The sequence below is a fragment of the Acipenser ruthenus genome, chromosome 6 (assembly GCF_902713425.1).
Source record: "Acipenser ruthenus chromosome 6, fAciRut3.2 maternal haplotype, whole genome shotgun sequence".
In the NCBI taxonomy this organism is placed as follows: domain Eukaryota; kingdom Metazoa; phylum Chordata; class Actinopteri; order Acipenseriformes; family Acipenseridae; genus Acipenser; species Acipenser ruthenus.
The window spans coordinates 23,831,879-23,845,513 of NC_081194.1; the positions used below are offsets into that span (position 1 = coordinate 23,831,879).

General features: G+C 35.1%; 1 protein-coding gene across 2 annotated transcripts in view; it reads right to left on the bottom strand.

Annotated features, from left to right (window-relative positions):
* LOC117411363 (rho guanine nucleotide exchange factor 10-like) overlaps positions 1–13,635 on the bottom strand; it is an 88,154-nt gene that overhangs the window by 33,122 nt on the left and 41,397 nt on the right. For both annotated transcript variants that reach the window (XM_034018747.3, XM_034018746.3), the window contains exons 12-18: positions 13,088–13,165; positions 12,186–12,365; positions 11,228–11,344; positions 9,312–9,404; positions 7,452–7,622; positions 5,555–5,700; positions 5,154–5,329 (exon numbers count right to left, since the gene is read on the bottom strand). In XM_034018747.3, the coding sequence (XP_033874638.3) occupies positions 5,154–5,329; positions 5,555–5,700; positions 7,452–7,622; positions 9,312–9,404; positions 11,228–11,344; positions 12,186–12,365; positions 13,088–13,165 (961 nt within the window). The remainder of the gene's footprint in view (positions 1–5,153; positions 5,330–5,554; positions 5,701–7,451; positions 7,623–9,311; positions 9,405–11,227; positions 11,345–12,185; positions 12,366–13,087; positions 13,166–13,635) is intronic.

The following is a 13,635-nucleotide window of genomic DNA, read 5'->3' on the forward strand; positions in this document are numbered from 1 at the left end:
CCTGCAAACCATGACACCTGGTTGGCTGAACTATTGAAATAAATATTTTCTTGTGTCCAATTGTCCTCCATTTCTATGGTACCTTTTTTTGTTGTTTTTTTTTGGGCAGAGGATTTGCGGGAGATTTGCGAGTATAGGAGGCTATGTGGTCCAGTGGTTAAAGAAAAGGGCTTGTAACCAGGAGGTCCCCGGTTCAAATCCCACCTCACCCACAGACTCCTTGTGTGACCCTGAGCAAGTCACTTAACCTCCTTGTGCTCCATCTTTCGGGTGAGGTGTAATTGTAAGTGACTCTGCAGCTGATGCATAGTTCACACACCCTAGTCTCTAAGTCGCCTTGGATAAAGGCGTCTGCTAAATAAACAAATAATAATAATAATAATAATAATAATAATAATTTGCATAAAGTCTTATGTTTGTAAAGAACATAAAATACATTTGCAATTCAGGTAAATTTTCACACATGAAAATAATAATTTGGGTTTTCAAAGTAAAATGCTATTGTACGTTTTCTCCTCCCTTTATTTGATGCAAGCCTGATTCCTACACAGAGCACAAATATTTTAAGTAAACAGGACTAAAGTCCATTAGATGCTGATGCCAGCATTTCTAAATAGGCTGAAGATTTGTATAGAACTTGGAAGTAAAGTGACATTGTTACAGTGCCAAGAGAACTATCCTTCATTTGGTTTGAGAATTTCAGTAAAAAGACAAGTCACAGATTAGTGCTATCATATTACCATCTTTCAGTTTTCATTCGATCTATGATTAATGGCTCTACTGTTGGAAAAAAAAATAAAATAAACATGACAAACATTTTAAAGTATGTTGGTAAGCATAACAGAATTTGAGAGAGAGAGAGACAGAAACAGAGAGAGACAGAGACAGAAACAGAGAGAGATTTGAACTGTAAATATTGAAATCACACACATACAAAAAACAGTGTATATTGAGCTGGATCACTATTCTTAAAGCATACATGGTTTTTATTACACACTGCCACATATTGCCTGTGAAGTCTCTTATGCAAGTGCAGTTTTTTTTTAGTCATTCTATTCAGCTACATGCTCCTTTACAGTAACCATGGTTACTACTGCTGCCTTGTTAAAACCATTCTGGAGCAGAGTATACTGAGAACTGGGATCTGCTCAAATGCAACTGCCAATTGCACAGGTATAGTCACTGTTTACTAACATAACTAGAAGTCATTTCTTCAAGAAAGACTAGCCATTTAAGCAAACATTTCACTAATCTGTTCAAAATTGAAGGGGGTTTTATAGAAAACTAATTTAATAACAACAATGACCAGAATCCCAGATATATAACACCAGTAATCCATAAATATATAGTTATATTTATAAAATAATAATAATAATAATAAAAAACCTTTACAATTGTATTTAGAAGTACAGTATTTATACGGCCCAGAAACAATATTATTTCTTTACTTATGTTTATAACATGCATTCAGAAAATATCAATTCAGGTTCACCTACTATACACTTACCATATTATGCCACATGTTTTAACTAAAATTAAGACACTTCCAATTTGGACCACCAAAACTATTTTAGAACCTCTGCTTGCTTATTGATTCTCAAAATGAATACCTCCAAATGGCAACCTCCCACAAATCTGAGGTTAACTCTGCTACCGTTATACGTGCTTTGTGTTGTCAAGAATGGATTACTTTAATATTTATGGACTTCCTTCAAAGTGATATGTATAGGCTCCAGCTAGTCCATAAGGCATCACTGCTGTTTCAGATGGTTTGCTCATCAACATGTATATTCTGTCCACTGTATTGTATATTTTATGGCTTGTCAGAAAGACCAGCTGAATTTCTTCTTCAAGCTGTCTAATGGCCTAAAGTACATCAAGTAAGGTCCTTGTTTAAACTATTTTAAAATGGAATTTAATTCTAACTCTTCAGGGCTGTGCAATATTTTACAAAATTATTGTCCATGAGACAAAATGCTAGAACAATCTACTTGTCCTTCTTAAAAATTTACTTGCTCCCTCACCGTCCCACAAAACACACACACAAACAGAATATAACTTTTAGAATGGTGCTTTTATTAAAACAATAAAATTAGTGGTTAATAACATTTCTCTTCATGAAATCAAATAAAGAAAACTATATATGGCAAGTCAGACTTCACACACCAGGCCAATAGAGATAGACACCTTTTAATAGAAGGTGCAGCATTTCAGTGTCTTGGGTTTCGGTTACCTCATATACCATGATTTTAAAAGCGCAGCGTAACCAGAGAGAATACTAAATTGCTTTACATAACCAAGAATGGTTACCGTGGACGCAAAGTTGTATTAAAAATAATGAAGTCAATCTATAGCTTTAATAATGAAGTCAATCTATAGCTTGCTAACCACCCGATTAAGCAGCTTTTAAAAAAATTAATACATTGCTAAACCGTTACATATAAAATAGGTTTATAGGTATTTGTAATTTTATTATGTTAAATATTTTGCCACGGGAGGGAGCCAGGATGGGGTACACCTGGCTCTAATAAAAAAATGAATGCCATACTTAAACTAGGACAAATGTTTGTTCTGGACAGCCTCCAGTCTGTGTAAAGCAAGGCTGTCACGGTGAAGAAACCTGTGTGGTTTTAGAAAGAGGTGCTGTGTGAACCTTTTTGTGTTTTGTGTGTGTTTACAAGTGTTTTGTTCTAATCGGTAAATGGCTTAGCCGTCCAACGATAGTTAGGGACTGAAATTTAAGAAGTTTAGTAAGTACTCCATGTGTGAGTTAGGTTTTTGTTTTCATTTCTTTCATTTCTGTAATTAATAAAAACAGCACAGAAGTGCTATTAAAAACTTCAAATTCTTGTGTCTGGGTCTGATTTTAAGGGGCTACGAACCTTAAAACAGGTGAAATCGTTCACTGTGTGTGTGTGTGTGTGTGTGTGTGTGTGTATATATATATATATATATATATATATATATATATATATATGCACACATACATACATACATACATACATACATACATACATACATACATACATATTCAGAACTGGTCAGACACATGGCAAATGACATGTAATATAGAAAAGTGTAAGGTACTGCACGCAGGCAATAAAAATGTGCATTATTAATATCATATGGGAGATACTGAAATTGAAGAAGGAATCTATGAAAAAGATCTAGGAGTTTGTCGACTTAGAAATGTCATCATCTAGACAATGTGGGGAAGCTATAAAAAAAAGGCCAACAAGATGCTCGGATATATTGTGAAAAGTGTTGAATTTAAATTAAGGGAAGTAATGTTAAAACTTTACAATGCATTAGTAAGACCTCATCTAGAATACCATGTTCAGTTCTGGTCACCTCGCTACAAAAAGGATACTGCTGCTCTAGAAAGAGTGCAAAGAGCGAATTATTCTGGGTTTAAAAAGGCATGTCATATGCAGACAGGCTAAAATAATTAAATCTATTCAGTCTTGAACAAAGAAGACTACACAGCGATCTGATTCAAGCATTCAAAATTCTAAAAGGTATTGACAATGTCGACCCAAGGGACTTTTTTTAACCTGAAAGAAACAAGGACAGGGGGTCACACATGAAGATTAGATAAAGGGGCATTCATAACAGAAAATAGGAAGCACTTTTTTTCACACAGAATTGTGGAAGTCTGGAACCAACTCCCCAGTAATGTTGTTGAAGCGGACACCCTGGGATCCTTCAAGAAGCTGCTTGATGAGACTCTGGTATCAATAAGCTATTAACAATCAAACAAGCAAGATGGGCCAAATGGTGTTTGTAAAATTTCTTATGTTTATATATACACAAACATATACTGCAATACCAGTATATCATTTTTTGTTTTTAAAATGCTTTGTACTAATGTGTTTAATAACAGCATGTCTGGGATGCTCTCATTTAACCTGGTCATAGTGATCTTTCCAAAACTCCAAAAGGTTGAGTTAATTCCAAGAACTGCAGAGTTTTGAAGGAGTGGAGTGGGCAGCATATAGTAAGTGGTGGTGGTGTATATGAGCAATCACAACATTACAGGTGCCAACATGAGATTCTGTCATCACAGTCAAGTGGAATCTCTTCACAGAATCAAAACCGATACCCATTATTGTATATGACAAACTAAACCTTGCTGCAATTTTAAAAGAAAAATTAAATCAAACCCTGTATCACCACTAACATTTCCTTCTGTTAATAATGTACAGTACTTGAACACTGTAGCATTCTTCTTTGTTTAGACAAAATGGTCATTTATGCTTTACACTACACACTTTCCCTATTTAACAACTACTGTGACCAAGTAAATCTGATGACATGAAAATCCTTTATTGAAAATTCAACAAAAACAGCAAAGAAACTTATGTAACGTAAGCCCTTTTTCATGGCAGAAACCTGTCCAAACAGTCTGTGATCCAAGACGTAGGGTATCACAAGAAATTAAATCCTCCTCCACTGCGGTCAAAAAAAAAATCCATTCTAGGATTTGTGTCACGGAAATTGCTTTTACAAAAACAACCAAAAAAAAAAACCACACACCACACAACATTTGTTCCACAGTATATTGTCTCCCCAATAAATCCTAACAGACCCAATACGACCTCTCGTAATTACCCAATCAGCAATGCTCCAAAGGTGCCATTACAACAGCTGATTTACAAAAGAGCTTACGATAGTGCAAGTTATTGATCTTACTGGCTCTCCTTCACAGAGCTCAGCAGACTATTAGCTATGCGGAAAATACCAATAAACAATTCAAATAAATAACTTTATACTGGACTCCAATGCCACAATGCAAATAAATTAAATAAATAAATGAATAAATGGAGACAAAAAATAAATACAATACAAAATACTAAAATTACATAAAATGTGGTCAGAAACCTATGAATATTAAAAGGTCAATGCAAAACACCTTTAAACACAAACCAGATGTTTAGTGTCAAACACAATGACATTGTTTGGTTTTACTTTCTAAGATTTGCAATACTGAACAAAGCATTTTATTAACAACTGAATTTAACAGAAACCCAAATGATAATGAGAATGCTGTATTAAAACCAGTATTAATACCAGCATACCTTCCAAGATGCATATACCAAAAAAAAAAAAAAAAAAAAAATGCTTTATTTGAAATGGACAAAGGCTGTACATACTTGGCTTTGCATGAAGCACCACTTTTTCTCCAGAATGCTGAGCAGGGTGTCTGGAGTTTTCTCCCCGCTCTTCATTGCCTCCAAACTCTACCACGTCCACGTGGCTCAGTGGTACACTCCACTTCAGCAAGTACTTCTGACCATGTGGGACAATACCACTGCCTTCACAGGTAGATCTACAAATAGATCAGCCATTTGCCACAGAAAACTCTATATTGTTATCGATATACGTTAATTACAATTAAAGAATTTCAACTTCTTGATGAATGAACAATACAATTATTATAGTTCGATAAAATAACTGCAGAAATAAACAGATTATTAACATCTTTCAAACTGTTTGAGTCATTTTCGTTCTTACAATACATTGACATGCTTTCAGATTCCAGTCAGTTTCCTACCGGACGTTAACGGTGGCACACATAAGCACATCACTTAGCAAAAACAGCCGCCGTTCTTTGGTTTTGATAACTTCTCCTTTCTCGTTGTAAACAGTTTCCACCATGTCGTCAGAACGGATCAGGTATCTATTCCCACTGCTTAGGAGCTGGAAAAAAATGAAGCAGGGTTTACAATACAACATAGGATGCACATATATTTCTTGCTTGTGGTAAGAACACCGTTAACGCTGCATGTCTTTCAACAGGTTACCATTTTAGGAATTAGCATATTTAAGAACGTAGTTCTGCTGTATATCAAATCTATCAATACACGCACACAGCAGATTAATTGTTCTATTATTGTTATTATTATTAATTTATTTCTTAGCAGACGCCCTTATCCAGGGCGACTTACAATTGTTACAGGATATCAAATTATTTTTATATACAATTACATTATTATTATTTATTTTTTTATACATTATTTTTACATACAATTACCCATTATACAGTTGGGTTCTTACTGGAGCAATCTAGGTAAAGTACCTTGCTCAAGGGTACAGCAGCAGTGTGTCCCCCACCTGGGATTGAACCCACAACCCTCCGGTCAAGAGTCCAGAGCCCTAACCACTACTCCACACTGCTGCCCAAATATACTCTAAGACTAGTACAACCAGACAGAAGGAAAACAATAGATGAGGACGATGAAAGTTTAAAGGAAACTTGGGAAGTTTGTGTACGCCCCCCAGACTGAGAGACAGTGTCCGGACTTTGGATGGGGATGGAAGAGTGCCCAGGAAAAGACTGTTCGTCAGTCAGAAAAACAATCTGGACAGACTACATTTTAAAAAACTCATTGTTAAAGTCCATGTCTGGACCACAGTAATATATAAAACAGGAGAACATTAGGTTATTATCATAACCCTGGTTCCCTGAAACATAAATGTAACCATTACCTCATGGGCATTTAACCTTAAAGACCATGGTAACCTGAATAGATATATCAAAGCTGCATGTAGTGAATTCAAGGACTATTCAAGGTGAGGGTAAAATAAATAAATAAAAAAGAAGATGAAGAGAATGAATATAAAACAATTAACAGTAGACCGGTACTATTTTCATACCTGTAATAATCTGACCCCTTGTGGTGAAATACAGATCAGTTCCATTTTATACAGCAATCTTGTTTTAAACTTGACAGTAATATACTATAATTTTCAAGGCTAGCGTTGTCAGTTTTGCAAACAAATGTGTAATAAGATTGGGCAGCAGTGTGGAGTAGTGGTTAGGGCTCTGGACTCTTGACCGGAGGGTCGTGGGTTCAATCCCCGGTAGGGACACTGCTGCTGTACCCTTGAGCAAGGTACTTTACCTAGATTGCTCCAGTAAAAACCCAACTGTATAAATGGGTAATTGTATGTAAAAATAATGTAATATCTTGTAACCATTGTAAGTCGCCCTGGATAAGGGCGTTAAATAATAATAAAAATAATAAAAAAATAATAATAATAATAATAATAAAAATAATAATAATAATAATAATAATACAAGACTAAATATTACAGATGTGCAAAAATGAACTGTCCAGACTACAGACTGTGCTTTAAACTCTAAACTTTTACTTCTATAAAATGCATGAAGGAGGTCAGAATAAAATAGACAAAGAAACAAACAAAAAAAAGAAAAGAAAAAAGGTCCTACTGGCCATGAGTAACACAAGAAGGATCACCAAAGAAAAAGAAAAAAATTAATAATAAAAAGGTTACAGCTCCTGTCCTGGACAATAATCTTGAGACATTTTATTAATTACAAAGAGTGACACAGAAAAAAAGCCTTTTTAATTATCTAGGAATGTATGAAATGATTCAGGAATGTTCCAGCCCTATTTGAAATCGATCACATGTGTGCAGCACAGTACCTTGTTAAGATAGCGCTCATTCATGGCTTTCGCGATTTGTTTAATTTCACAGCGCTGGTCTGCCTCCCTCTTCCTCTCATTTAGTTTCTCTGCTAATGTTTCAAGTTCCGTCAGAGCCATCTGTAGAGGTAGTCGGTCAGGGTGTCCTTTAGGGGTATTTTTCAACATATCCTAAGCAGAAATATTCCATAAATAAATAAAAAAAAAAAAAAAATATATATATATATATATATATATATATATATATATATATATATATATATATATATATATTATATATTATATATATATATATATATATATATATATATATATATATACACACACACACACACGGCTGTAAGAAAATAGTGATTTCTTTAATCAAGAAGTTTCACAGCCTGACCAATGATCCTTCAACAGTGGGGTTTTATCCAGAAAATGTGACAGCAACTTTAATGGTTCACAGGTAGAGGCCAATGGTAAGGTAATTGTGTCCTCGTTAGGGCAATTTCTTTCATCGGTGTAAACTGGGAGCACAGGGGTTGAATACTTATGCAAGCAAGATATTTTTAAGAAAAATAAAAAACAGAAATATTTCCCAACATAAAACCAATGTCACCTTACAATAATTGATTTGGAGTTTCAGTGTTTTAAAATAAAATATCAAACAGAACTAAATTTCAATGTACCATTTGTAATTCAGTAATATGAGAGAATTGGTCAGGGGTCTGAATACTTTTGCAAGGCACTGTATATAATATATATATATATATATATATATATATATATATATATATATATATATATATATATATATATATATATATATATATATACTTGCTTGGATTTTTGTAAATTTGTTCAAAAACAATAAGAAAAAACATACAAATAAATAGATAACCAGAACATAAGCTCTTAAAACTCCCTCTTTATCACCATTTGAAATAAAATGCTTTACGTTGTGTTTCATTTCAAGTGAAGAGTTGCAGCTAACAATAATGACGCTTAACATACAGTACTTGCACAACAGTAAACGCTCAGTCACAAAATTGAACAGCCACTACAGTATTTGCAAAACGGCAAGAAACCTTCAGTCACAAAATTTTACAGTATGCAAGTACGTAAGTAAGTACAGTACTTGCATCATGGCCCACAGTCTTCTTTCCCGTTGCTAACCATGAAAGTAGCGCGATTTCCGCAACAAATTCACGGCATGCGATTTTCTTACATATATATATATATATATAAACATGTCCAGTTTTGCCAATGCAATGAGGCAAGTAAAGAAATGTCCTCATTTTCATGTTTCCTTGTTAAGTCTAGTAAGAAATTCACAGGTTTTACAGAAGTCTGCACATCATTGAATGCTTCAAAATCATTGTACTATTTAAATAGTTTGTATGGCTGGATAGCACCACCTGGTGGCCAAATGTCTTTGTGGTTTGCTAAAAACGTAAACATGTTTTCGATTTCTGGTGAGCCTAGATTGAATGTTTATTTAAAACTAAATGAATAAAATAAACAGCACTGCAACAAGTAGTGCATGTGTTGTTTCTTTTCAATGTTTTATGTGCAAATGAAGCCTCTGCGTCTGTTGCACCATGTTTTTCTTAAATGTATTTATTTCCCCTTCATTATTTAGTAAACAATGCAATTAACACTTTATGCTTAATTAGGAAAACAAATTGGTAGTCTTGAGGGCGACCGGCTGGCCCAACTAAGGGAGTAATGGTATAAATGCATGGATAATGATTCATTATGAATAGCAAGAGCTCTGGTGACACTATGCTGTTAGGCATATTTCATTTGTTAGTTGAGATGTTTATAATATTTATAGCATGGCAAGTTGTGACAGTAAAATTTCTAATTGCAGTTTACCTGAAGGAGCAGAATAAACTGTGGGAACCGCTGGATAGGTTTCATCATTAACCCGTACAGCGTACTGCGATCGCAGCTGGAATCCTGGCAGTGCTGCAGGAATGAAAGCATTAAGTTAATAAAACACTCCAGACTTCCTCTTAAAAAACATGCTCTATAAAATATGAAGTTTTTCATAAATAAACCAATGGTAGATATGAAATCAACCCACTTCATGCTGCTGCTTCTGTAGTAAAAACATTCACTAGCCTAACAGAAGGACATCATATGACAATTGTTGAGTTCTTGGCCAGCCTAGTTGCCATATTAAGTAGTTACTGTATAGCTACATCTGCAACATAACTTCCAATCAGTTTAAAATTTCCTATGGACTTACTGATTATATAATAACTATTCATAATTTTCAAAATGTTTACTCCAGTCTTTAATGAATTCATACTTTGAAAATTCCATACACAAGAATAGACCTTTTGTTATTTAGTTTGGTTCTGGTTTAGTAAATCGCATATAAGATCATCAGTTTTTCACAAATGAATAAAATACGTTTTTAAAATATCATTCTTTTCTAATCTAACCCGGATCTTGAATGAAGTCGGCGAAGGTTTCTATGTGATGCAATTGCTCGAGCTTAGAGTCTCAAGGCATTCGTCGACGGCATTCATCAATTTCTGATTGGTAATTGATCGCTGTCCAGTGATTACATAGACAACACGTTTTTTTCTTCCCCACTCGCATGCCAAATCAGTCTGTCTTCATTGAGCAGTTACACAGCGCTTCCTCCAATTTCACCTCACGAAAAGGCAGCAAACAAAGCGAATGAGACAAGCTACTGTAATGTAATCATTAAACAGTTTTAGATACTGTGATGTATTTGTTTTTTAATCTGTGATCTTCAGTTGCTTTTGTGCATTTTCATTTGCAAGGGAACTGACATTCTACAGAAACATATCATTCTGAATTCTCTGTTGAAAACATAGTACTGTACCAACAAAACCAACTACAGTGCATCTAAATGGAAGCCAACTTATTTTAAAACACAGTCCTTTCAGCTACGGGCCAAAATGAAATAATCAGATATCTGTCACACTCGTTTAACCATCACTGAAGTCAAAATTTTATAGGGTTGGATATGCAAATGATGACTGTATTAATATTGCTTATGCTCAGGTACAATTATTTATACATGCTGTAAAGAAAAAAGTACCATAGATTTGAAAATGAGATGAGGCTCATGTGTAGGGCTGGGCTGTGCGTTTCCAGATTTAGGCTCATGTGTAGTGCTGTGCTGTGTTTTCAGGTTTAGGCTCATGTATAGGGCTGGGCTGTGTGTTTTCAGATTTAGGCTCATGTGTTGGGCTGGGCTGTGTGTTTTCAGATTTAGGCTCATGTGTAGGGCTGTGCTGTGTGTTTCCAGATTTAGGCTCATGTGTAGTGCTGTGCTGTGTTTTCAGGTTTAGGCTCATGTGTAGGGCTGGGCTGTGCGTTTCCAGATTTAGGCTCATGTGTAGGGCTGAGCTGTGCGTTTTCAGGTTTGCATAGCTGCTCTATAAACTCATCGTTGTCTTTTTCACAGTGGATTGGCAGAAAATAATATTTATGGTGGTATACTATAATATTAGATACATTCTGGTAGGCAAAATTTACATGAAAATCAATTCAACACATTACTTGTTTTTTTTCGAGTTTATTCTAAACCAGCGCCGTGCTTTAAAAATACTTGCATTGCACATTTTGTCTAATTTATTCTATGAATAACAACGATCTTGACAAAGCGCAGCACACTATCTTGTTGTAAACTGGCCCAATTATTGCCCGTCTTTCCTCATTCGTGATGCTATTTGGGAATTAAAAACTGACTGTAAAACACTAAAGATATGGCTCTACTCTATGTCCAATTTAAAAAGGGGTTCACTTACTTTCAAAAATTCAAGAAAAGCTGGCTTTGTTTCACATGTTTTCTTGACAACTCCCATGGCTGTGCTGAAATTATTCACATACTCACTATATGCATCCAGCACCATGGATTTGGAAAACTTAAAAAAAAAAAAAATCATTCAATATATATACATATTTTTTATCATCACTACAAAAATGTGTGTGCTTATGTAGAAGGAATACAGTTTGTAATGTCAACAAAGCCACAAGATTGCAATGAAGTTCTATTGCATGCAATCTGCAGGTATCCTGTATAGCTCCATGACAAATAAAAGGCATAGGCATCATCACAGGTTCAGTATTTAGACAATCAACTTCAGTAAACTGTTTACTTTTCTTGAACAGTTCTATACAGAGCCATTAGCACCACAGCTGTGAATGTATATGATGTACAGTATAGTATATGCTATTGGTAATTCAACAGACATTTTCACAGTTAAAGCTCTGACCCATAACACTATCCCATCTCAGTACAAAACTCAAAATGGACTAAACTGACAAATGTTTATTCTTAACAGAACTTCCTATTGTTGCAGGCCCAGCTTATAATAAAATCTTAGTTAACAACAATGGAAAAAAATGACAGGAAAGCGGAACACTGATTCATGCAAAAGAATGCAGTGTCTGGAAGGGGGTTTCCAATATGTCTGTTTTTAGACAACAATCTTTTGTTTATACAGCTTCCGTTTCTAGGCTGTGGAACCCAAGATGCTGACGGCTTATTATTCCTCTACACAGCTGCAGCACTAAAGATTACATCATTTCTGTTGGAACTGGAGAAGGAAATTTGGAACTCTGTAGAAACATGCCTGGAATATTACACATTTATATAGTTAGGGGCAATAAAAACAAACGCGATGGCGTTAAAGTTCTAAAGCAGTTTATTTTTATACTGTAAATTTAAAACATTGAGTTTCTTGAGCCAGAAAAAATACTTACTGAAGCAACAAACACATCTCCTATCATTTCTGAGCTGTCCCACTCAGCAACCCGACTAGCTAGTGCAATCTGGAACAGAGAATGGCACTGAAGGATCTCCTTGATTCGGTAAAACATCAGTTTTAGTTTTCGATCGCTTATCAACTTTGGATCAATTTCTGACAGCGGCTTTTCATATTGCTGTTGAGAAGAGAAAAATTGCAAATGTGAACTTCTTAAAAAAAATAAAATAAAAAAAAGATAATTCCTGTTCTGGTGGGCTAAAGCACAGTGTGTCTGCCCTGCAACTGCAAGTGTAGTCGTCCTTTATCTTACAAAATGGCATGATCAAGCTCATTTCTATACACATTATTTTTTTGTGATCACACTCATGAAGGCTGCTTCTGCAAACAAGTTTTTGTTTTGCAATTCAAACTGTCCTCAACTGCACTTCAGCTCAGGAGGCCTACCCCAAGATGCAAGAAAGAAAGCTCTTCACATTGGAAAAATTGCACAGATTAGGTGGGGGACACTGCTGCTGTACCCTTGAGCAAGGTATTTACCTAGATTGCTCCAGTAAAAGCCCAACTGTATAAATGGGTAATTGTATGTAAAAATAATGTGATATCTTGTAACAATTGTAAGTCGCCCTGGATAAGGGCGTCTGCTAAGAAATAAATAATAATAATAATAATAATAATAATAATAATAATAATAATAATAATAATAATTAAAAACAAAGCACAGTGGGCACAGAAGAAAATAAAGACATTAGCGAGTGGGTGACTCGTTCAGAGTTAAAGTTTTAGGTGCGTGCAGTATGAATAAAAACACATTTAAAAATGACCATATAATACCTTTAAAAATGACCATATAATATCTTTCCAGTTTAACGAACACTTCAAATAAATGGGGGAACATACCTCTAAAATGCGTTTCAATGCATCCAGGTAGTTTTTTTCACTCTCAAGTATTGACCCAAGAATATATCTTCGAACAACCTGTTTTGAAACAAATTATTTAGCATCCAAAAGCATGTCTTCTCTTACTGGTATTTTTATTTGTACATTTTTTCATTCTTAAAAATCTATTAAATTGAGGGAATTTTACAACATGCTGCGACAGGGAGGACCCTGTCGCTGGTTCAGCTGCGCTGCTGCTGGTTAGTAAACAGGAAGGCTTGCCTGGGAAGCCTACGCACGTATAAGAACACAGCAGCGCCGGCATTCGAGGCATAGCCATACAGAATACAGACGAGCGCCGAGGGAATGCTTGCCTACAAAGGAGGAGAGAGTCCACTCCGCAGGACAACTACTACGGAACCCTTCAAAAGCTTTTATAAAAGACATGCATTACTTTAACGGTCAGTATCATTAAAATATAAGTTATTCCAAAACAATCAGGATTATGTTTAAAAACATTGCTCTGTGTTACGTACAACACAGCTGAAGTAATCTTTCTTGTACACACT